Raw genomic sequence first — 24,033 nt, forward strand, 5'->3', positions numbered from 1 at the left:
AACTCGTCGAGAAACGCTGATTGACTAATGGCCAACAAGCTGCGAAAACCATAAACTAAAAGTACAGCTGTCACACTTGTAAACAAATTATAGTGTTCAAAAACTATATTAATAGATTTTTTATAAATAATGTTTGTTGCATTTAACTGCCGGAAATGCAGTTTTGAGGTTATGTCCTTAGTAGATGATGTCAGCATGTAGGAGAAAGGGGAGCTCAGGATGGTGAATGAGTTTCCCACAAGTAATTACCAGTTGGAGGCCCGTTCAAGTGGATTTTTCCCCAGTTGTATGTGGTAAATTCCCACTTCTCACTTGGTTACGAACAAAGCATTAAGCGTAACTGAGTGCCCCCTACTACCCCCTGCCTTTGTAACTGTATCTGTCCCTTAGTGGTTTTAACAGTGACCAGTCTATGCTTGGCTCTTCTTTTTGTTCTTATGTTGAAGATTTTCTTTTTACATTTTCTTTTCTCAATGGGCAAACAATGAAATGTATTAACTGTTTGGTAAAGTTTTTAGTGCTTCGTTTTTTGAGCCTGAATATTTTATAACATGTTACAATGAAGATTGTAGTGTACAAATCCACATTTATAATATATAATATGTATGTTATGATGCAATAAAAAATAAAGTAATGATTATATTATATCCACCTGCTTTTTTTCTGTAAGTAAATTAGTATCAACACACTGCCAATGTTAGGCGTGTATATGGGAGGCGAAGTCAAGTGCAGGAGAGCGGATTACAGTAAACAGGCGCACTTTAATACCGGTCAACAATGACAGCACATAAAACATACTAGTGCCAAAAACACGGTACATAACAAAAGTGCAGCGCCTGACAAATATCCACGTAACAATAAACAATTACACACAAAGACATGGAGGGGAACAGAGGACTAAATGCACGCAGTGTGATTATGGAATGAAAACCAGGTGTGTATGAAACAAGACAAAACAAATGGATATATGAGAAATGGAGCGGTGATGGCTAGAAAGCCTGTGACGTCGATCGCCGAACGCCGCCCGAACAAGGAGAGGAGCCGACTTCGTCGGAAGTCGTGACAGCCAAAGGAAGGGGCTGGTCATGGAAGTCCATAATTGGCTGAAACTGAAAGTACGTAAAAAATGTGGCATATAAAAATTACATTCAAAAATATATATATTTGAAATAGACACGTGTTTGAATTTTGTACATTCAATATCTACCTGCAATGTCAGCTATCTTTCCTGGTAACATATCCCATACGATGCTTGTCATGTACATAAGTCAATGCATGCCTATCAGGGGACACTTTGCTACAAGCAACTAATATGTATATTAGTTTCCTCCAATACAGCAGACAAACAAAGGTTGACAATTTCATTGAATTCATGAACATGACACTGGTAGGGTGCTTGCCGAAAACCGTATTCTGTACATCTGTATGGCATGGTCAATGAATGATCATACTCACATATGCTGTCTACCTATACTCAACTGAACACAGGTATACCAGTTTGCACAGAGTTAGAATACCTAAGAGGATACCTATAGCCAGTGCTTGACTTGGGCTTAAATAGGTGCCAGGTACTCATTTTGGGTGCCGGTACTGTTTATATTTATGTGCAGGAGCTCCACAACACTTTTGAGCTAATATTATATAAGAGGAACAGGAGCTCAAGCAGGTGAGCTCCTTAGCTCCGGTGAGGTCCTGCCCATGTCAAGCATTGCTTATACACCTACTTTCTGGAGGGTCATCAATACACTCTGCCGAAAGCTGCATCCCCTCTCACTGCATGGGGCTGTCAATTAATGATTATAAATGTTTCATGAGTGTATACCTCAGTTATTATAAGACACAAAATGCATAAACAGCTTGTGGAGAACATTTAAAATCTGAAAGTGTTGCCATGGAAACACATAAAATGACATAACTCTGTGGTCACCCTTGACTGAACTGGCTAAAAGTATGTATGATCTGAAGGAATTCACAAGTTCAAGGTACAGTAGGAATAACCCCTAACATATTCAGGATGAAAAGAGGCACAGGGACATCTACCTGCATTACAATTCAGTCACAGGTGTTGGGAGAGAAAGGGGACATAATGAGAATTCTGCCTTGTTATCAGAGAGGAAGAGGCAGAGCGAGAGTGTTTACTCTCTGCCAACGAGGTCGATGAGAGTCGAATTTGGTCAACAACAAAAACAATGAATTTGCTACGTGAGGCTTATTTGATCCAATATAAGTTTGGTAATGGTTAGGTTGTTACGAATACACTGATATAATTGGATGCGCGTAGCATTTCGGCAGAAATAAACAACAACGTTATATGCGAGTTGTGTCTATGGAGTTGTGACCGTTGTGCACACGCGTATCTGGCCTCTCATTGGGTAGAATGGTCCCACCTGATCTCGCCACCTCCCGCATGCCTTCCATCTTCGAGGACATGTATTTCCATTGTTAGATCGGTCACTCGATTATCTTGAAAATATTATAGATAATCTTTATTGTTATGCGTTGTTTCCAGGGGGCAAATTTTGTGGTTGGATAGACAGGAAGTTGCATGTTTCACAGAAGGATGTAGCTAGCTAGAAGTTAGTTAGCTCAAAGATAAACCTTTATGTTGAAAAATAAATAGTTCTATGGCTCTGGGGTGCAAAGACACCAATGTTGTTTCAGTACTGAGTTGAAAACCAACGCGTCGGATCTGTTTGGTAACGTTAATCGTCGTCAGGATCCAGAAATCAGGTAACTTTAGCTAGCTAAAATGCTATCCAAGTTAGCAGGGGTGTAAAATCATCTTTACGTCGATTCTGTTGCAAAACGTTTACTCAGACGGAAAACGTAAACCAGAGTTTCTATTGGACAAATTATGGTAGGTCCCTCCTCGTTTCATTCAGTTTGTTTCCGTTTGGTTGTTAAACGGTAAACGGTTTTCGTAATGAATACACCCCTGGTTAACCAGATAGCTGAAACCACTTACAGTAGCCATCTAACATGCCACCTAATTTAACATATCACGGCGTAGCAGTCTGGACTCAGACATAATGTATTGGCACAGACAGCCTTCGTGGGTTGGGAGTTGTGACCACAGTATGTGAACTTGACTGGAGCGCAGAACGAGTTTCCCCAAGGCTGGAACTTCGGCCTTCTACAGTAGCGTTCACTTCATGAGCTCACGCCTCGATCACACTGACAGTGTTTTGCATTTTGGTAGCAGAAGTACATTAATTTAAAATGGAACGCTGCGTTTGCCTTGCAGCATTGCGTTGCAGAGGCAGCTGTAGTACGTTCAGTGTGGCGCATACATTGGATTTATTGAACATATGCATCAAACTGTATGCAGTAGACAGCTTGACAGAAATGGTAGTAGAAGCTGAATGTTCTTTTGTTGCACCACATCCAGATGATAGTGCACCACATCCAGATGATAGTGCACCACATCCAGATGATAGTGCACCACAGCCAGATGATAGTGCACCACATCCAGATGATAGTGCATACCATTTTGCGCAATAACACTGGCGGTGTGCCTGCCCATCATGCATTTGTAGGCTACTTAAAAATATATATATATATATTATTTGTATTTGTTTTTTGTATGATTTTTGTTATTTTGTATTTTTATTTAATAAAAAAAAATTGTAGGCTACTTGTGTGCTTCTATAGAGTACCACAGCATGAGTCATAATACCCATAAAACCTAGTGGTCAAACAGGAAATGGTTCCAATAATTTTTCCACCATTCATTTTCCACATAAGGGATTTTATAAACACTTAAAGACTGTTTTGTGTAGGCTTACCTTGGCGTAATGTTTTGCACAAGACAGTTCTCATCTCCTAACCACGCTACTGCCTCCGCCGCATTGTTCTCAACACCAAAATGCTGGTTAACTTTGCTATTATGCACATAGCAACATGGTCAAGGAAAAGGCGCCAATTCAATTCATCACTGATGTTTCAGAATCGCGGACAGTGACCGTTATCCAATGCGGGAGAATGTGCATTTGTTATAAAATAATATCATTTTTATTAGTGTTGCACCATAGTTCTTACATAATATAAAATAGCCTAGTGGTTAGTGTTGGGCCAGTAACCGAAAGGTTGCTGGATCGAATCCCCGAACTGACAAGGTAAAAATCTGTCGTTCTGCCTCTGAGTAAGGCAGTTAACCCCCTGAAGAGTTAAGAAAATATTTACCAAATAAACAAAAGTAAAAAATAACACAATACATGGCTATATATAGGGGGTCCCAATACTGAGTCAATGTGCAGGTTAGTCAAGGTAATTTGTACATGTAGGTAGTGATGAAGTGACTATGCATAGATAATAAACACAGAGTAGCAGCAGTGTACAAAACAAATGGAGGGGGGGTGTCAATGTAAATAGTCCGGTAGACATTTGATTAATTGTTCAGCAGTCTTATGGCTTGTGGGTAGAAGCTGTTAAGGAGCCTTTTGGTCGTAGACTTGGCGCTCTGGTACTGCTTGCCATGTGGTAGCAGAGAAAACAGTCTATGACATTTTTTTAGGTACTACCTCTGACACTGCCTATTATATAGGTCCTGGATGGCAGGAAGCTTGGCCCCAGTATTGTACTGGGCTGTACACACTACCCTCTGTAGCGCCTTATGATCAGATGCCGAGTAGTTGCCATACCAGGCGGTGATGCAACCGGTCAAGATGCTCTCGATGGTGCAGCTATAGAACTTTTTGAGGATCTGGGGACTCATGCCAAATGTTTTCAGTCTCCTGAGGGGGAAAAGGTGTTACCGTGCCCTCTTCACGACTGTCTTGGTATGTCTGGACCATGATAGTTCGTTGGTGATGTGGACACCAAGGAACTTAAAACACTCGACCGGCTCCACTACAGCCCCATCAATGTTAATGGGGGCTTAGTGTGTCGCACTCGCAAATGCTTCACAATTGATTTATTTGTAGGCTATAGCCTTGAAATAATTGAAATAATAGGCTCAACTCCATTCACATATTATGTTAATGACCAAGTTCGAGTTGACGTTAGAGAGAAACTAGATAGCTAGCAGAGGTTAGCCTAGCTAGCTGTGACTTTCAGTTGAAGCTGTCATTCACATGAAAATTGGACTGTGTTAGCTAACTAACTATTTTGCTAACTAAAGTCAGTTTAAATATGCATGTGGAATTAACCAACAAGTATTTATGTTTATAATACGCTCCCATGTGTGAATGAATTAGACCAGCTAATGTCAGTCAACCATTAGCCCTTGACCATGACTCAGTTCCATTACATTACACATAAGAGTCACATAAGAGTAAATGCATCTTCTGTAGGGGGAGTTTTGTTAAGAGCCTCGAAGCTCAATCTGAACATTAACACGGAGCGCTTGTGGTATGGTTTCAGAAACCATAATGACCTTATCTTTCATATCAGCGAGAAATCATTTAAAAAAAAAACAAGGTTAAATTGATACAAACTTTGATCTATTTAGGGCGTAAATCGTTATTTTCTTTTGGCCAGTTGTTTTTAAGTATTGGGACAATCAGCGAAACCGCTTCTGGAACGATATTGCGAGCTGGTAAAGGCAAGCCTGAAGTGGACCACCAGTTTTGAGTCCAAGATAGGACAGTGGTGTGGGGCCTGATCACCTCCGTGAAAGCACTGTAACAAAGTGTTTTAAAACGTTTAGCAACGGAAGGTTAAAATGTGCATCTTATCAGTCCAATTCAGGCACTCCCTGTTTCCATCTGTTTTCTTCCATTTGGTGACTAATGAATGCGACCCAGGCCTTTCGTCATGGCTGGACCCATCACAGCAGCTGAACTTCTCCACCCAACCCCCCATACAGATGGATGGAAATGAGAGGTGACTTATCCAGGGTGCTGCTGCAAGAGCACTAATCAGTGCTAATCTGTTCTGGACCGGATTAGAGCTTTGTTAGAGATTAGAGCATCTCTCATTATTCTCTGTGTACAAAGGAGAGGCTCCTTCTGTGTTCTGTCTGTTTTAACACTTTTAAAACAGTGTGTCTTGGTTTTTGTTCTCGTCTCGCGGCGATCTGGTACGAAGCCGTCGCCGACTAGCTCTTTCGTTTCTCACCTGAGTTGCTTTCCTGTTGCGCCGATGGACACTCCCTCCTCATCCTCCTCTTTTCCTTGGGACTTAGTGTTCATGCTGTCATCATCATAATTTATCTTGTCTCCTATGGGGATTAACATTAGCATGAGTCTCCGGCACCGTGGACACTGACTCCCCTTTGTCCTCCTCTTAAAACGCTGTGGAGATTTTTATCTCTTTTTTTCCGTGATCCTTTTTGAAATTTCTCCTGGGGGGGAAGGTAATCAAGGAGGGGGGCGAAGATGCTGAACCAAGGGGCCGTGATGCTCTTCACAGGGCTCTGTGGGGCACTGGTGGTGCTGGCGATCGCCTACTATACCTACTGGTAAGTCCTGTTGAGGGAGCAGTCGAGGACCGCGTCAGAACTTTATAAGAACTTTATAGACATGACTGGTCCAGGTTCCACAGTGACTCCAACTGCATGAGGCTGTGTGCAAACACAAACTATAATCTAAAATCTCTTGAACTACCTGACACTGTTTATTTAGGAGAGTGTAGACTGAGCTTGGTTGGTTGTTGTCTCTGAAGCACTTTAAATTAAGTTGATTTCTTTGGGTTTGTCTTGTTATTTGTTCTGGAGTGGCTCGGGTCCTTCTGCTGCTGGACATCTTGGCCAAGTTTAGCCTGTTTTGGCCTTTGGAAGGCCAATGGAGGCCAGGCTGTTTCTCCCTGTTAATCAGTTTAGCCCTGAGTGGCTATTGCTAATCTCTGCCACGTCCCACGTCCAATCAGGCCTTGTGTGTGTGTGTGTGTGTACCCTTGCATACTTGGTAGCCTGCTAAATGGCTTTAACCTAGTACATAATCAATGGCAATTGAAATCCTTTGCATGCCTTGTAGGCTAGGACAGGGGTTGTACATCTTTTCTGTTTCAAGACTCACTCAAATGCTTAAACAAATATATGGGGACCCCCTCCACCAGAAATCACATTTTGAAATGTTATTTTTATAACTGTCAATGCATACATAAATACTAAATGTGAGATGTTTTAGCCTTACTGCGGTTATTTTCAATTAGTAGTTGTATCTATTGAAAACTGTCTGAGGCCCCCTAGTTGAGGAACAGTGCACTTCTTAGGAAATGTTTGGGTAAATTATCATCAAATAACACAGACACACCAGTTGGTTTCAAACTAATAGACAAGCAGCCTATACAAGCACCATGCCCATAGAAAGCAAGATATGAGTTGAGAGACATCTGAACATCCCAAAAAAATCTCTAGGCCTGGGTATAGACTTCTTTTTTTTTTTAAATGTTTTTTTTTTTAACACGTGTTCTATTTCAATTCAATTCAAGGGCTTTATTGGCATGGGAAACATGTGTTAACATTGCCAAAGCAAGTGAGGTAGATAATATATAAAGTGAATATATAAAGTGAAATAAACAATAAAAATGAACAGTAAACATCACACATACAGAAGTTTCAAAACAATAAAGACATTACAAATGTCATATTATATATATATATATATATATATATATATATATATATATATTTATATATATATATATATATATACAGTGTTTTAACAATGTACAAATGGTAAAGGACACAAGATAAAATAAAAAGCATAGATATTGTTACGGTGAGTGAATGAGGACCCAAAAGCGAATTAACTTAAACAGAGCTTCTTTAATAACCAAACATAGGTAGGCTCAGATAGACCGGCAGATTCCGACAGGACAGGACAAGGTTACAGCAAACATGACGATAGTCTGGTTCAGGCATGAAACACAACAAACAAGAATCCGACAAGGACAGGAACAAAAACAGAGAGAGATATAGGGGCCTAATCAGAGGGAAAAAGGGAACAGGTGGGAAACGGGGTGAATGGGTAGTTAGGAGGAGACAAGGCACAGCTGGGGGAAAGAGGGGGAGAAAAGGTAACCTAACAACGACCAGCAGAGGGAGACAGGGTGAAGGGAAAGGACAGAAACACACAACATGACAATACATGACAGATATGGGTTGTATTTACAATGGTGTGTGTTCTTCACTGGTTGCCCTTTTCTCGTGGCAACAGGTCACAAATCTTGCTGCTGTGATGGCACACTGTGGAATTTCACCCAGTAGATATGGGATTTTTTCAAAATTGGATTTGTTTTCGAATTCTTTGTGGATCTGTGTAATCTGAGGGAAATATGTCTCTCTAATATGGTCATACATTGGGCAGGAGGTTAGGAAGTGCAACTCAGTTTCCACCTCATTTTATGGGCAGTGAGCACATAGCCTGTCTTCTCTTGAGAGCCATGTCTGCCTACGGCGGCCTTTCTCAATAGCAAGGCTATGCTCACTGAGTCTGTACATAGTCAAAGCTTTCCTTAATTTTGGGTCAGTCACAGTGGTCAGGTATTCTGCCGCTGTGTACTCTCTGTGTAGGGCCAAATAGCATTCTAGTTTGTTCTGTTTTTTTGTTAATTCTTTCCAATGTGTCCAGTAATTATCTTTTTGTTTTCTCATGATTTGGTTGGGTCTAATTGTGCTGCTGTCCTGGGGCTCTGTAGGGTGTGTTTGAACAGAGCCCCAGGACCAGCTTGCTTCTCCAGGTTCATCTCTCTGTAGGTGATGGCTTTGTTGTGGTAGGTTTGGGAATCGCTTCCTTTTAGGTGGTTATAGAATTTAACGGCTCTTTTCTGAAAATTTGTGGGTATCGGCCTAATTCTGCTCTGCATTCATTATTTGGTGTTCTACGTTGTACACGGAGGATATTTTTGCAGAATTCTGCGTGCAGAGTCTCAATTTGGTGTTTGTCCCATTTTGTGAAGTCCTGGTTGGTGAGCGGACCCCAGATCTCACAACCATAAAGGGCAATGGGCTCTATGACTGATTCAAGTATTTTTAGCCAAATCCTAATTGGTATGTTGAAATTTATGTTCCTTTTGATGGCATAGAATGCCCTTCTTGCCTTGTCTCTCAGATCGTTCACAGCTTTGTGGAAGTTACCTGTGGCGCTGATGTTTAGGCCAAGGTATGTATAGTCTTTTGTGTGCTCTAGGGCAACAGTGTCTAGATGGAATTTGTATTTGTGGTCCTGGTGACTGGACCTTTTATGGAACACCATTATTTTGGTCTTACTGAGATTTACTGTCAGGGCCCAGGTCTGACAGAATCTGTGCATAAGATCTAGGTGCTGCTGTAGGGCCTCCTTGGTTGGTGACAGAAGCACCAGATCATTAGCAAACAGCAGATATTTGACTTCGGATTCTAGTAGGGTGAGGCCGGGTGCTGCAGACTTTTCTAGTGCCCGCGCCAATTTGTTGATATATATGTTGAAGAGGGTGGGGCTTAAGCTGCATCCTTGTCTAAGCCCACGACCCTGTGTGAAGAAATTTGTGTGTTTTTTGCCAATTTTAACCGCACACTTGTTGTTTGTGTACATGGATTTTATAATGTCGTATGTTTTACCCCCAACACCACTTTCCATCAGTTTGTATAGCAGACCCTCATGCCAAATTGAGTCAAAGGCTTTTTTGAAATCAACAAAGCATGAGAAGACTTTGCCTTTGTTTTGGTTTGTTTGGTGGTCAATTAGGGTGTGCAGGGTGAATACAAGGTCTGTTGTACGGTAATTTGGTTAAAAGCCAATTTGACATTTGCTCAGTACATTGTTTTCATTGAGGAAGTGTACGAGTCTGCTGTTAATGATAATGCAGAGGATTTTCCCAAGGTTACTGTTGACGCATATTCCACGGTAGTTATTGGGGTCAAATTTGTCTCCACTTTTGTGGATTGGGGTGATCAGTCCTTGGTTCCAAATATTGGGGAAGATGCCAGAGCTAAGGATGATGTTAAAGAGTTTTAGTATAGCCAATTGGAATTTGTTGTCTGTATATTTGATCATTTCATTGAGGATACCATCAACACCACAGGCCTTTTTGGGTTGGAGAGTTTTTTTTTGTTGTCCTGTAACTCATTCAATGTAATTGGAGAATCCAGTGGGTTCTGGTAGTCTTTAATAGTTGATTCTAAGATCTGTATTTGATCATGTATTTGTTTTTGCTCTTTATTCTTTGTTATAGAGCCAAATAGATTGGAGAAGTGGTTTACCCATACATCTCCATTTTGGATAGATAATTCTTCGTGTTGTTGTTTGTTTAGTGTTTTCCAATTTTCCCAGAAGTGGTTAGAGTCTATGGATTCTTCAATTACATTGAGCTGATTTCTGACATGCTGTTCCTTCTTTTTCCGTAGTGTTATGTTTTTGGTTGGACAGGTTTCTCAATTTCTTTCTTAGATTTTTGCATTCTTCATCAAACCATTTGTCATTGTTGTTAATTTTCTTCGGTTTTCTATTTGAGATTTTTAGATTTGATAGGGAAGCTGAGAGGTCAAATATACTGTTAAGATTTTCTACTGCCAAGTTTACACCTTCACTATTACAGTGGAAAGTTTTACCCAGGAAATTGTCTAAAAGGGATTGAATTTGTTGTTGCCTAATTGTTTTTTGGTAGGTTTCCAAACTGCATTCCTTCCATCTATAGCATTTCTTAATGTTACTCAGTTCCTTTGGCTTTGATGCCTCATGATTGAGTATTGCTCTGTTTAAGTAGACTGTGATTTTGCTGTGGTCTGATAGGGTTGTCAGTGGGCTGACTGTGAACGCTCTGAGAGACTCTGGGTTGAGGTCAGTGATAAAGTAGTCTACAGTACTACTGCCAAGAGATGAGCTATAGGTGTACCTACCATAGGAGTCCCCTTGAAGCCTACCATTGACTATGTACATACCCAGCGTGCAACAGAGCTGCAGGAGTTGTGACCCGTTTTTGTTGGTTATGTTGTCATAGTTGTGCCTAGGGGGGCATATGTGGGAGGGAATGCTGTCACCTCCAGGCAGGTGTTTGTCCCCCTGTGTGCTGAGGGTGTCCGGTTCTTGTCCGGTTCTGGCATTTAGGTCGCCACAGACTAGTACATGTCCCTGGGCCTGGAAATGATTGATTTCCCCCTCCAGGATGGAGAAGCTGTCTTCATTAAAATATGGGGATTCTAGTGGGGGGATATAGGTAGCACACAGGAGGACATTCTTCTCTGTTAAGATAATTTCCTTTTGAATTTCTAGCCAAATGTAGAATGTTCCTGTTTTGATTAATGGCTAATGGTAATTAGAATAGTGTGTGTGTGGAGGGGAGGAGAAGGCAGGACACAGTCTCCCCCACCCCCTTGTTCCTGGGGGGGAAATTATGGCTGAACTTTTTTAACCTCCTTGTGTGTGTGTGTGTCTCACACCCGGTTCGTTGGCCCAGTATTGACGGCCAGCCATTCGTCTGAGGGGATCAGGTGATTGCAGACCCTCCCCTCTCTCTCCCCCCAAACACACCCACTCCACCAGGCAGCGCTTTGTTAGGCAGGCTAGGGGGAGCGTCTCCCTCTCTCCCACTCCCTCTCTTCTTTTCTCTCTCTCCCTTTTTCTTCTGTGTGGGGACAAGTTTCCCACTCTGCTAATGGATGGCCTTGTGAGATGTCATTTGTCTCCTAGGCAAGACTCCAAAGTTAACTCATGTTTACTGAGGAGCGCTGGTGTTTCTCGCGCTCTCTTTCCCACTACTTGTAATTCTCACTCTGTTCCTGACTGTGGGCAAAGCTAGGACTTCACACTTTGACAAAACTACTTGCTCTCTCTTCCAGAACAAGGTTAGTGGTATTTCTGCTCCTTTCCCAGGGGTTATTGGCGTGAGTGGGATGTTATTAATGATTATTGACCTCGTTGAGACGATGGAGAATTTTTATTTTATTTTACTAGTAATACTGTGTTAAAACCCAGAAACACCTGTTTGACTGTGAACTGATGCTCCTACTGTAGAGAGAGAGAGGCTATACCGGTAGTTTCAATGGAGATCAACTGCATTTTAAGCATGCATGCTATTATCTGCTTGCAGATGCCAGACACTGTAGCAACTGCTTGTATTATATGTATGTTTGCAGAGTTGACTTTGCCGGCTGCAGCTTTGACGTTTGACTGCCGTGGTTGTTTGGTGAAGGAAGCAGTCCAAGACATTGCAACCTGATGTCAATGTGGGACAAACCTGAAGTTTGATAGCCTATGCCAAAGATCAGTATCCGTAGAGAATGTCACCCTTGTGGATGTCTGCTTGATTCTTGAGCTTCGGATAAGGTCGTTTTCTGGTCCTCTTCAGTGCTATCTGCAGGAAAAGGCCTTAGTTTAATGGGCCATTTAAAACATGGGTCCTACAGACCTACACCACACCCTGTTATGCCTTGACTTTATGGCATCCATCACAACTCCTCAGGGCAGTGAAATTAGAACAGAATCTTGAAGTATTAAGAAAGTGTATTGGGAAATCATAGTCAGCCCACAGAAAATATGCACATGCGTCACTGTGCTTGCTCAACAGTATAGCTTCCTTCCTCACAAGTCCTTACCCACCCGTGATCTCGGATCCTCTGCTTTTCAAACACAAGTGACCTGCACTTGACTACACTGTTGGCTACACTGTTGAAAAGATAGCAGTACGATAGCACAGGTGGAGACGTTTCAAGCCGGGGAATGAGGTTACAAAACCAACTTGTTTACACTCGCACCTCTAAACTCATTCCACAGTGACCCCAGTCGTTGAGCAGAGTGCAGCTGCAGATCCGGGTCACGGCACCACTACTGTCCTCTTGACCGTGTCTTAGCCAACTATAGAAAACCTAGCAGTTCAATAGCTTGAAATGTCTCCACCCACGCTAAGTAGTGAGGTTATGAATCCAACTCCGTTACACACACACAGAGGATGGTGAGTGTTTGTTCAGCGGGACCAAGTTAATGTTCTCTCAGCCCTATGTTCCCTCAGTTCCCATAGCTATATCCTCCCTCAGTTCCCACAGCCCTATGTTCCCACAGCCCTATGTTCCCTCAGCTCCCACAGCCCTAGGTTCCCTATGTTCCCTCAGCCCTATGTTCCCTCAGCCCTCTGTTCTCTCAGTCCTCAGTTCCCACAGCCCTATGTTGCCTCAGTTCCCACAGCCCTAGGTTCCCTATGTTCCCTCAGCCCTATGTTGCCTCAGTTCCCACAGCCCTGTGTTGCCTCAGATCCCACAGCCCTATGTTCCCTCAGCCCTCTGTTCTCTCAGTCCTCAGTTCTCACAGCCCTATTTCCTCAGTTCCCACAGCCCTATGTTGCCTCAGTTCCCACAGCCCTATGTTGCCTCAGTTCCCACAGCCCTATGTTGCCTCAGATCCTCAGCCCTATGTTCCCACAGCCCTATGTTCCCACAGCCCTATGTTGCCTCAGTTCCCACAGCCCTATGTTGCCTCAGTTCCCACAGCCCTATGTTCCCTCAGCCCTATGTTCCCACAGCCCCCTGTTCCCACAGCCCTCTGTTCTCTCAGTCCCCACAGCCCTATGTTGCCTCAGATCCCACAGCCCTATGTTGCCTCAGTTCCCACAGCCCTATGTTCCCTCAGCCCTATGTTCCCACAGCGCTATGTTCCCTCAGTTCCCACATCCCTATGTTCCCACAGCAACAATGTTCCCTCAGTTCCCACAGCCCTTTGTTCCCTCAGCCCCCTGTTCCCTCAGTTCCCACAGCCCTATATGTTCAAATTACTTGAGTAGATGCTGAGATACATACATCTCAGAAAATGTCTTTTGGGCTGCTGGAATATTGACAAAAGGTCAAAGTCATAGTGATTTAAACAATTCAGTAGGTTCCATATATATACTCTCACATTTGTGTAGATGCTGAAATACTCAGCATGTTCTACATTTCTAACAATAAGCATTGGTGCCAATTTTGATTGAAATTGGTTCAGTTGGTACTGAGGGACCACAGGGCTGGAGGGACCACAGAGCTGGACCCCTGATCAGATGCTTGAGGTCACTCAAGTCCACGCTCTGTGGGTGGGACCTCCTGTGTAGTTGGTACTACAGGCCTGTAGTACACACACAGCCATTGATTTGACTCTTTGTTTCTAGGATGTGATTTGACAAAAAATAGTGTGACTGACTTAATGCTCATTCTGGTATTAGGCCACTGTGTAGTTATCAGTGTTTTAGGATGGGTTAAGTATAGCTTTGGAAAGTAGTCTGTTTTATTCTTGAGGCCTGCTGTTTGAGGGTGTGTGTGGGGTCTAGAGTTAGCAGAGAGGAAATATCAGAATCCCAGAGATGCTGAATGGGGCCATTGTTGCCAATTTAGAGACACTGTTGCTATATTTAGCAAGTTTTGATACTGCTCCAGAGACTGTTACTGTTAAAAGACCCTAGAAACAAATGCAGCTACTTATCAAGCTGCCTTGGAGAGTTTTGATAGCATTTGGTGACTTTTCCCATTCAATTCTGGAAGTAAATATCTGCGACAGAGGTCACAGCAAGAGTGCACAAGCAGTTAACACTTTGTCAAACTGCTGATGTAAAAAGGGCTATGTAAAATATATTTGATTGATAGATTGACAGGCACAGAAGCCAGGGGAGAGGGTGTGCGTCGGGAGAAGGGGTGAAAACGCTACTTTTGGGGATCGCAGCTGTGCTGCAGCAAGGCAAGTTTATGCTGTGACGTTGAGAGAAAAAAGTTGTCAAAACATTGAATTGGGCTAGTTTAGGAGTTGGACACCTGGTGTGGGTGTCTGTGTGAAAAAAGAGAGTGAGAAAGGGAGTGAGTAAGCAAGTTGCTGGCCTTGTTCCAAGGAAGTGAAAGGGCGTGTGTGTGTAGGTATGCGGACATGTACATGTAAGTGAGAGGGAGGTTATGTGCAATGCCATTTAGCTGAAAGGGAGTTTATTTTTGTGGGCAAGCTGTGTTTTTAGCCTGATAGTTTCCTATTTTATATTGGGGAAATATAAATGGAAATGAATCACAGGAACTACAGTGCCTTGCGAAAGTATTCGGCCCCCTTGAACTTTGCGACCTTTTGCCACATTTCAGGCTTCAAACATAAAGATATAAAACTGTATTTTTTTGTGATGAATCAACAACAAGTCGGACACATTCATGAAGTGGAACGACATTTATTGGATATTTCAAAAATTTTTAACAAATCAAAAACTGAAAAATTGGGCGTGCAAAATTATTCAGCCCCTTTACTTTCAGTGCAGCAAACTCTCTCCAGAAGTTCAGTGAGGATCTCTGAATGATCCAATGTTGACCTAAATGACTAATGATGATAAATACAATCCACCTGTGTGTAATCAAGTCTCCGTATAAATGCACCTGCACTGTGATAGTCTCAGAGGTCCGTTAAAAGCGCAGAGAGCATCATGAAGAACAAGGAACACACCAGGCAGGTCCGAGATACTGTTGTGAAGAAGTTTAAAGCCGGATTTGGATACAAAAAGATTTCCCAAGCTTTAAACATCCCAAGGAGCACTGTGCAAGCGATAATATTGAAATGGAAGGAGTATCAGACCACTGCAAATCTACCAAGACCTGGCCGTCCCTCTAAACTTTCAGCTCATACAAGGAGAAGACTGATCAGAGATGCAGCCAAGAGGCCCATGATCACTCTGGATGAACTGCAGAAATCTACAGCTGAGGTGGGAGACTCTGTCCATAGGACAACAATCAGTCGTATATTGCACATCTGGCCTTTATGGAAGAGTGGCAAGAAGAAAGCCATTTCTTAAAGATATCCATAAAAAGTGTCGTTTAAAGTTTGCCACAAGCCACCTGGGAGACACACCAAACATGTGGAAGAAGGTGCTCTGGTCAGATGAAACCAAAATTGAACTTTTTGGCAACAATGCAAAACGTTATGTTTGGCGTAAAAGCAACACAGCTGAACACACCATCCCCACTGTCAAACATGGTGGTGGCAGCATCATGGTTTGGGCCTGCTTTTCTTCAGCAGGGACAGGGAAGATGGTTAAAATTGATGGGAAGATGGATGGAGCCAAATACAGGACCATTCTGGAAGAAAACCTGATGGAGTCTGCAAAAGACCTGAGACTGGGACGGAGATTTGTCTTCCAACAAGACAATGATCCAAAACATAAAGCAAAATCTACAATGGAATGGTTCAAAAATAAACATATCCAGGTGTTAGAATGGCCAAGTCAAAGTCCAGACCTGAATCCAATTGAGAATCTGTGGAAAGAACTGAAAACTGCTGTTCACAAATGCTCTCCATCCAACATCACTGAGCTCGAGCTGTTTTGCAAGGAGGAATGGGAAAAAATGTCAGTCTCTCGATGTGCAAAACTGATAGAGACATACCCCAAGCGACTTACAGCTGTAATCGCAGCAAAAGGTGGCGCTACAAAGTATTAACTTAAGGGGGCTGAATAATTTTGCACGTCCAATTTTTCAGTTTTTTAATTCGTTAAAAAAGTTTGAAATATCCAATAAATGTCGTTCCACTTTATGAATGTGTCCCACTTGTTGTTGATTCATCACAAAAAAAATACAGTTTTATATCTTTATGTTTGAAGCCTGAAATGTGGCAAAAGGTCGCAAAGTTCAAGGGGGCCGAATACTTTCGCAAGGCACTGTAACTGGTTGTCTGCTAAACTCCTCAGAATTAACCTGCTCTTTCTTTTCTTTTTTGTCACAGTTCTCTGAATAATTAACTCTGAATAATTAACAACAACAGTTGTATGTTGTTTGCAGTTTTTTATTTTCTTGTTGCAAGTTAGATTCTGTTTTGGGAAAGAGTTTGTTCAGATCTTCCCCTTTAAACTGGGGCGGCAGGTAGCCTAGTGGTTAGAGCATTGGGCCAGTAACCAAAAGGTTACTGGATCGGATCCCCGAGCTGACAAGTTAATCTGTCGTTCTGCCCCTGAACAAGGCAGTTAACCCACTGTTCCCTGGTAGGCCGTCATTGTAAACAAGAATTTGTTCTTAACTGACTTAACTAGTTAAATAAATAAAAAAAACAGATTGTGAATAGTCTTCTCTGTCCCACAGGTCTGTGGTGTTGGCTGACGGGCCGTGCAAACGGGGCTTGTGAAGGGATTCCACCGTGGTAAGTTGCACTGGAATTTCAGAAAATGATCACTCCTCCACTATTAACCCAGCCTCATCGAAGGGGTCAGGAGTTTTCCCTGACCGTGTGACCTGACTAGGAATCCTCGTCATAAGGCTCAGACTTATTCCTGGTCAGATCAGTTAGTCAGGGCAAACTCCTTGCCCTAATCATATTCATAAACATCCTCTTTTAAAGGGTAGGAAACATTCATTTTTACTCACAGAAGTAACAACAGTGTCGTCAAATACTTAGTAACGTAGTTACTGTAGTCACGATGAAAGTGCTTTTTATTTTTTACATATCTATGAACTTATTTTGGATATCTTAATAACTACCCACAATGCACTATTTCTCAACATCATATGGAGAACCGGTGCTACCTGGTGACATTTTCCACAGAATTAAATTAAAATGCATCGTTTCTTTATGGTGTTCTCCCCCAGGTCGGCCGTAGTGTGTTGGTAGCCCTGCTAGCCCCCAGACAGCCCTGGCCATGGGGCTGATAGCGTACATCAAGAGCCTGTTCATCCTCCAGCTGCTCGTTGGCTTTGTGTTTGTGGTCAGCGGCCTCATCATCAACTTCATCCAGCTCTGCACCTGCGCCCTATGGCCCATCAACAAGCAGCTCTACAGGAAGATCAACACCCGCCTCTCCTACTCCCTCTGGAGCCGTGAGTCACACTCATAGTCTTGAGTCGTGTGTGTGTGTGTGTATTTGTTTGTGTGTCTGGGGGGGGGGGGGTAGGCTCAGCAACGAGCAGCACATTCTGGCTGTTGTCCCAAAAGAAGCCAGTCTTAAATTTGTTCTTAACTGACTTGACTAGTTAAATAAATAAACATGGTGTACTGGTTTTGGTGTTTCCCTCTATCCCTCTAGTTGCTGTGTTGTGTGCATTCCTCTCATGCAGTCTGTGTGGGGTGGCCGGTGAACAATGGCCGCAATGGATTTTGGTCATTATAGTTATTTACCACGTTTTCTGCACTGAACTAGGTTGAATATTTGTCTATTGAAAACTTAGACTCCCTACAGCATCCCATAGTTATTGATTTGATGTATTTCGTGCTTGATAGGATTTCTCTCTAGAAAAACGCGCTTTGAGCTCACAAAAAAAAACAAATGGAATTTGAGTAATTGATCCAACTTCGGTCAGTTTATTGTTTAATAATCAGAGAACCAAAATAATTTGGTTAGTCGTTGATGGTGTACTTACTAATCATGAGCAGACAGGTAGTACTCTGGCTGGACCACGGCATGCTTGGAGTGTGTGTGTGTGTGGTGGTTGCACTGTTGTTGTTGACTGCGTTTACACTCTGATTTTTACAGGAATTGAGACTAGTGTAATGTAGTTCATTGCAACGGTTCGTTGCGATTGGTTACATGCTGACCAGACCGCTCCCATTGCGTGCAATTGCGTTGCAAAATAAATATCCACGTTATTGTCATTGCACCCACACTGCCCACGCACATCTGTGTAGCCAGGTGCTAAAATGGAACTTGGTTCTATTTGTGACACTTGACGTGCTGCAAGTCCCACCTCTCCCATCTCCTCATTGGTTTTTAGGAGCATATACCCACGTGGGTGATTGAAAGACGAACTGAGGTTCACAATCCAGTCCAGTTGGTGGTGGTAATGCGCCATAAAGTTGGTTGCCAACCACCATATGAAGTCAGAAGAAGAAGAAACCTGAAGGAGGAGAGATTACTAGAAACAAACTGGTTTTACCCTTTTGTCTGTGGATTAATTGTCTGTGGAGAACCTTGTGCATTTCAGGTAAAATAACAACCCAATGTTTATATCCCAGGACAAATTAGCTAGCTAGCTAAATTACCATAAATGTTTGCTTATCGACAACTCACCAAATTAATATTGTTGGTTTTGATATTTCAACCTGCCTTTCCTGATCGCGTCTGGTGTGGGGCGACAAAATTGACACCATTTTGCGACTGGGTGGTTCATTGTGACAGAGTTACACTGGTTCGTTGTTAACTCTCTGCTGGCCCTCTCTGTCCTGTAGAGCTGGTGATGCTGCTGGAGTGGTGGTCAAGTACAGAATGCACCATATTCACAGACCAGGCCACGGTGGACAAATTTGGCAAGGAGCACGTCATCATCATCCTCAACCACAACTACGAGATCGACTTCCTCTGCGGCTGGACCATGTGTGAACGCTACGGCGTGCTTGGAGTGAGTATGTGTGTGTGTGATAGAGGGGGAATGAGTTTAGCTGCCTATATCTACTGTTTATGAAAATATAATGTTTGGTAGGTTGGCTGAACAAAATAGTTTCGTCTTCTCAGGCTTCAAAGGTCTTGGCCAAGTACGAACTGCTGAAGGTGCCTCTGATTGGCTGGACATGGTACTTCCTGGAGATTGTATTCTGTAAGAGGAAGTGGGAGGAGGACAGAGATACCGTGTTCAAAGGCCTGACCCAGCTGAAGGATTACCCTGAGTTTATGTGGGTGAGTAAGACGACAAACCGAAACACAATGACGTTTGCCAATCTCCCTTTGACCATCAGCGTGTGTCTGTATGGAGTTGTACCCTGGGGTGTGTTCATTAAGCATCAAACAGATGAAAAATGCACATTTCTGTTTACCGTTGAATAATGTTTTCCACTGAGTGCTCAAATTAACACGCCCCAGATTCGTTGGCGGGTACGTGCACACAATTTAAGCCAGTAATCTGACAAACTCTCATGGGGGAAAATGCAAGGGAAGAGCGGGTTTGAGGGGAGGAATCAAAGAAATACAACTGAGATTCTGTGTGTATGTTGTTTGTGCATGTGTACGTGTTACTGTGGACAGTGTTGCCAGAAATGCACATCAGGGTGTGTCTGAGGTAGTTCACCTCTGTTGGCGTTCCTACCTTCTGCTGTTTCCAGTGGGACACGTAGGGATTACAAGGTCATGAGCTTAGTGTGTTAAGTGTTTACCGCTCCAAAGACATCAACAGGGTCACCTCCAAAGACCGCAACAGTGGTTGTGCGTGTGTGTCGACTTGTCTCTCTCTCTCTTTCTTCAGTTCCTATTGTACTGTGAAGGCACCCGTTTCACACCGAAGAAGCATGAGATCAGTATGGAGGTAGCAGAGAGTAAAGGTCTACCAAAACTCAAATACCATCTACTGCCCAGAACCAAAGGCTTCACCACAACACTGAGCTGTCTCAAAGGCACAGGTGGGACACAAGCACACACAAGCACGCGCACACACACATTTGCTGCATCACACTCATGGTCGCACTCTTTCCTTTCTCAGTATCTGCTGTGTACGACGTGACACTAAATTTCAGAGACAAGAAGGTCCCAACACTGCTGGGAATCGTCAGTGGAAAGAAGTACATGGCAGATATGAATATCACGTAGGTGGCGCCTGTCCCTCTCCCACAGACAAAGGCAGGGCACTGGTCCTGAATGAGACCTATGGGTCCTTTGACCTGCTGACTTACTGTATCACCAGACTTGCTGCCCTTTAGTAGCGTTGTACTGAATTGAGTTCCCCTCCTTCCTGTATAGACGGTACCCAGTGGAGGAAATCCCAGAGGATGAGAAGGAGTGTGCAACCTGGCTTCACAAGCTCTACCAGCGGAAGGTGCCAGAAACTCAGCTTTCCCTCCCATTTCTTTACCCTTTCTAGCCATAAGTCAATGACTCTCTCCACTAATTAAATATTGACAACGTTCTCTCTTTCTTCCTTTCTCTTTCTGTAGGATGCACTGCAGGAGCACTACGACAAGGAGGGCAGTTTCCCCGGTCCCGCTATCAAGCCCCCCCGTCGGCTGTGGACGCTGCTCAACTTCCTCTTCTGGGCCACCCTGCTTCTTACCCCCCTCCTCAACTTCGCCTGTGGGGTGTTTGTCAGCGGCTCTCCCCTCCTTATCGTCGTCTTCTTGATCTTCTGCATTATCGGTGCGGATGCCACCCATTTAGCCTGCTAAGCCTACTGCTTTTTCCAAGTTCTTATGCTGTTAGGACCTGCCTATACTATATAATCTCATTTTGACTCGTTATTGGCTGGTTTCCCGAACACAGAATAAGCCTAGTCCTAGACTAAAAAGCTATTTCAATAGAGATTCTCCATTAAGCATGCATTTTAGTCCAGGACTAGGGCTCTCGAGTGGCGCAGTGGTCGAAGGCACTGCATCCCAGTGCAAGAGGCGCCACTACAGTCCCTGGTTCGAATCCAGGCTGTATAACATCCGGCCGTGATTAGGAGACTCATAGGGCGGCGCACAATTGGCCCGGGTTTGGCCGGGGGAAGGCCGTCATTGTAAATAAGAATTTGTTCTTACCTGACTTGCCTAGTTAAATTAAGGTTAAATAAATAAATATTTAATTATTCTGCTCTAAATGTATAGTTTTATAAAGCATTGCTCTATACTACCTTTTTCCACTGGTGGGACTTTTTCAGTTGATGGCACCAGCACAAGATTTGGTCGCACCAATTTTTTCGCAACCGAGCGCCAGTTAATGACTTGACCTGTGGTTTTGCATTCCATACAGAACAAGGCTGATAATGACTAGCCATCTTTTAAATCATGTAGGCGCCCCTGCGGAAATAAAATGAGCATAAAAAAAATTCCCTCTCTCCTTAAGATAGTTGTGTTGTTTTTGCGTGGGCTGCTCAATCCACCGCATCCTCTGATGTCGGCCTTCTGCATTTGGGGTGGAAGGTGGCAGAACTACAGCTGGGTTTGTCAGACCAGGAGACATCCTGAAAATCAGTCTTCTCACGAAAACTTTTGTAGTGTCGGAACGGTTTGAGGCACAAACTAATATGACCCCTCTATGGAAAGATAACTCTCACAAACATACAGGATCCCACAAGCCTTGTCTGAAGGTAGACAGACCGATACGAGTAAAAATAAATAAAAAATGAATGGGAAAATATATGGAAGTACTTTAGTGCCCAAAAAAGGGGTTAAATACAGGTAAAAATAATTATAATTTGTCTCTTAGATATTGGACAGGCACTTCTAAACATATCTCCTTTTCATGTATTTTTGGACTGTCTGTTGAATGAATATGTTATTCAATACGTTAATAAGGGCTAATAGCAGTAAGACCAAATTCAATTTTTCATCAAAAAATAAGTTTAAAAGAAAAATGTTATACTTACAGGCGTCCTAAAATTCTAAATCAAATTGCTAACCCAGCTCTGGGCCCTTTGACCTAAGGGGGTTTTAACTTGACTATCATATTCACATTGATTGTTTGTTGAGGGGGAAAAAAAATCGATCCTTTGCGCAATCTCTAAAAAGGTGCTATTGTTAACAATTTTGAACAGTGTCACTCTACAGTTGTAGGGCCCTATTAAAATCTGTTTTATCTTTTCGTAAAATCTGTTTTCCAGAATATCTTTGCAGTTAACATTTTAATTGGGGAATTTTTTTGGGAAATACTTTAGAAATTTTAATTCAAACAGCGCATGATGACTGAAATGTGAGTGTTTTGGTCGCAGTGTTGAGCCCTGTATAGTATGTATATGTGATTACCTACTCCTGTATCTGCACTTCGTTCATTTGTATTGTTTTTTTGTTGTCTTCTTTCTTTCTTTCTACTGTTATTGACAAATCTCTCTCTGTCTCCTCACTCCACAGCCTCCATAGCAGTGCGCCGCCTGATCAGTGTATCTGAGGTGAACAAAACCGGCTCTACTTACGGCAAAATGGAGGGCAAAAAGGAAAACTAGAACTCTTTATGGCAGTCACGTTACGGTCCCTCTACTGTCAACGCTCGGTGTCTGAGCGGTTGTTGCGGTCCCCGCACAGACAAACCCTGTGCAGCCACCCTCCTTAAAAAATAAGTTAAAACTCAGCAGGAGGGTGGGGGGGATATAACTGAATAGACTTTTTAGACGTAAGTTAAAATATTAATTATGATGATTGTGACACAGAACAAAATTTTTAATGGAATTGTTGCATTTGACTCCCAGTGAATGCATCCTTCCAGTGAGAGGGGGGTGACAGACAGCAGGACTGAATGGTAAATACCAGAGGGTGTATCTCTCTAGCACCAAACGCTCCCTGCACCCCAGCTCGAGGCCCCCTGTCGGTCTCCTCCGCACAGCTTTGTGGTTAACCTCAGCCACATGCTCCAGAACTTTCCTGTTTCAGCGGTACCACTTCCTCCGACATGCACCCCACTTCCTGCCACAGCAGCCCACCCTAAAGAAGTGCTCTCCACCTATCAAATATTCACCTTTTCTGCTTCAGTATCTCTGACTGGGCCAGCCCAACGTCCCTCTGCAGTTTTAGCAAGGGGCTTTACTGTCTGGAAAATACAGATTCCCAGCATGCTTTAGCTCCCCACCCTTAGCCCCATGAAGGTTGGGTGTGGAGGTGAAGGAATCTGAACACCTCTGAGCACATCCTGTTATTTGTTTGTCCGTCTCCTCATGAAACTTGTGCTGAATCCTGACACAAACGAGATTAAGCATGCTGCTACTCCTCCCGTCCTTCCCAGAAAAGCACAGACGTGATGGCCAACCTCGCACCAATAAAATGCAGTATTTAATGTTAATTTAAAGCCAGGTTTGGACCTGAGTTGATTTCTGAATTGCTTGTAGATCCCATAAATACTGATTCTTATAAACAATAAAACAAATTATCATTTGGTTTCCATTGAATATACAAAAGTGATTGAATGATGGGATTACATTTATTTCCCTACAGTACTCCGGAGTGAATTGTTCAGAGGGTTTTGAAGAGCATTTTTTTGGCAATGGTGGATCAACATCTAACACAAATTAATTGTAAAATAGTTAGGCCTACCACCACACTCCGGTCCCTCGTCTATTCGACCCCATTAGTGTATACAATATAAAATATGTAACCACAGTTTGAATGCCTTTAGGCCCATCATAAGGTGACACAAAGCTAGCAGTCGTCCAGTGACCAAGAGCTGAGGACAACACCATCACTAACACTGGCTGTCTCTACCATCCAACTCGGCTGCCAGCAGAATAGATTCATGCTTTTACAAAGAGCAGGTGAAGTGCACCACAGGCCATTTGCAGAGTGGATTTTCCCATATCCATGATTGGATTTTACAGCA

The 24,033-nt window shown here is 43.0% G+C and overlaps 1 protein-coding gene across 3 annotated transcripts; it reads left to right on the forward strand.

Annotated features, from left to right (window-relative positions):
- Window positions 1-2,367: 2,367 nt before the first annotated feature.
- Window positions 2,368-23,605, forward strand: LOC110495944 (1-acyl-sn-glycerol-3-phosphate acyltransferase gamma). 3 transcript variants are annotated; one of them, XM_036952450.2, is made up of 10 exons: window positions 2,368-2,730; window positions 16,919-16,976; window positions 17,423-17,650; window positions 18,996-19,165; window positions 19,279-19,440; window positions 20,003-20,156; window positions 20,237-20,339; window positions 20,494-20,569; window positions 20,688-20,886; window positions 22,578-23,605. In XM_036952450.2, the coding sequence occupies exons 3-10, from the start codon at window positions 17,473-17,475 to the stop codon at window positions 22,667-22,669; spliced, it is 1,134 nt and encodes a 377-aa protein (XP_036808345.2). In that variant the 5' UTR covers window positions 2,368-2,730; window positions 16,919-16,976; window positions 17,423-17,472; the 3' UTR covers window positions 22,670-23,605. The 3 variants fall into 3 exon arrangements, with proteins under 3 accessions (XP_036808345.2, XP_036808347.2, XP_036808346.2); XM_036952452.2 differs by lacking the exon at window positions 2,368-2,730 and adding an exon at window positions 5,910-6,400; XM_036952451.2 differs by lacking the exon at window positions 2,368-2,730 and adding an exon at window positions 11,318-11,704.
- Window positions 23,606-24,033: the final 428 nt, after the last annotated feature.

The sequence above is a fragment of the Oncorhynchus mykiss genome, chromosome 18 (genome assembly GCF_057628025.1).
Source record: "Oncorhynchus mykiss isolate SJ-2025 chromosome 18, ASM5762802v1, whole genome shotgun sequence".
Lineage (NCBI taxonomy): Eukaryota > Metazoa > Chordata > Actinopteri > Salmoniformes > Salmonidae > Oncorhynchus > Oncorhynchus mykiss.

Coding starts and splice junctions, on each gene's coding strand:
- LOC110495944 (XM_036952450.2), top strand. CDS start 17,473: ATGGGGCTGATAGCGTACATCAAGAGCCTGTTCATCCTCCAGCTGCTC. Junction 19,441..20,002: donor ATTACCCTGAGTTTATGTGG/GTGAGTAAGACG, acceptor CTCTTTCTTCAG/TTCCTATTGTACTGTGAAGG. Junction 20,570..20,687: donor ACAAGCTCTACCAGCGGAAG/GTGCCAGAAACT, acceptor CTCTTTCTGTAG/GATGCACTGCAGGAGCACTA.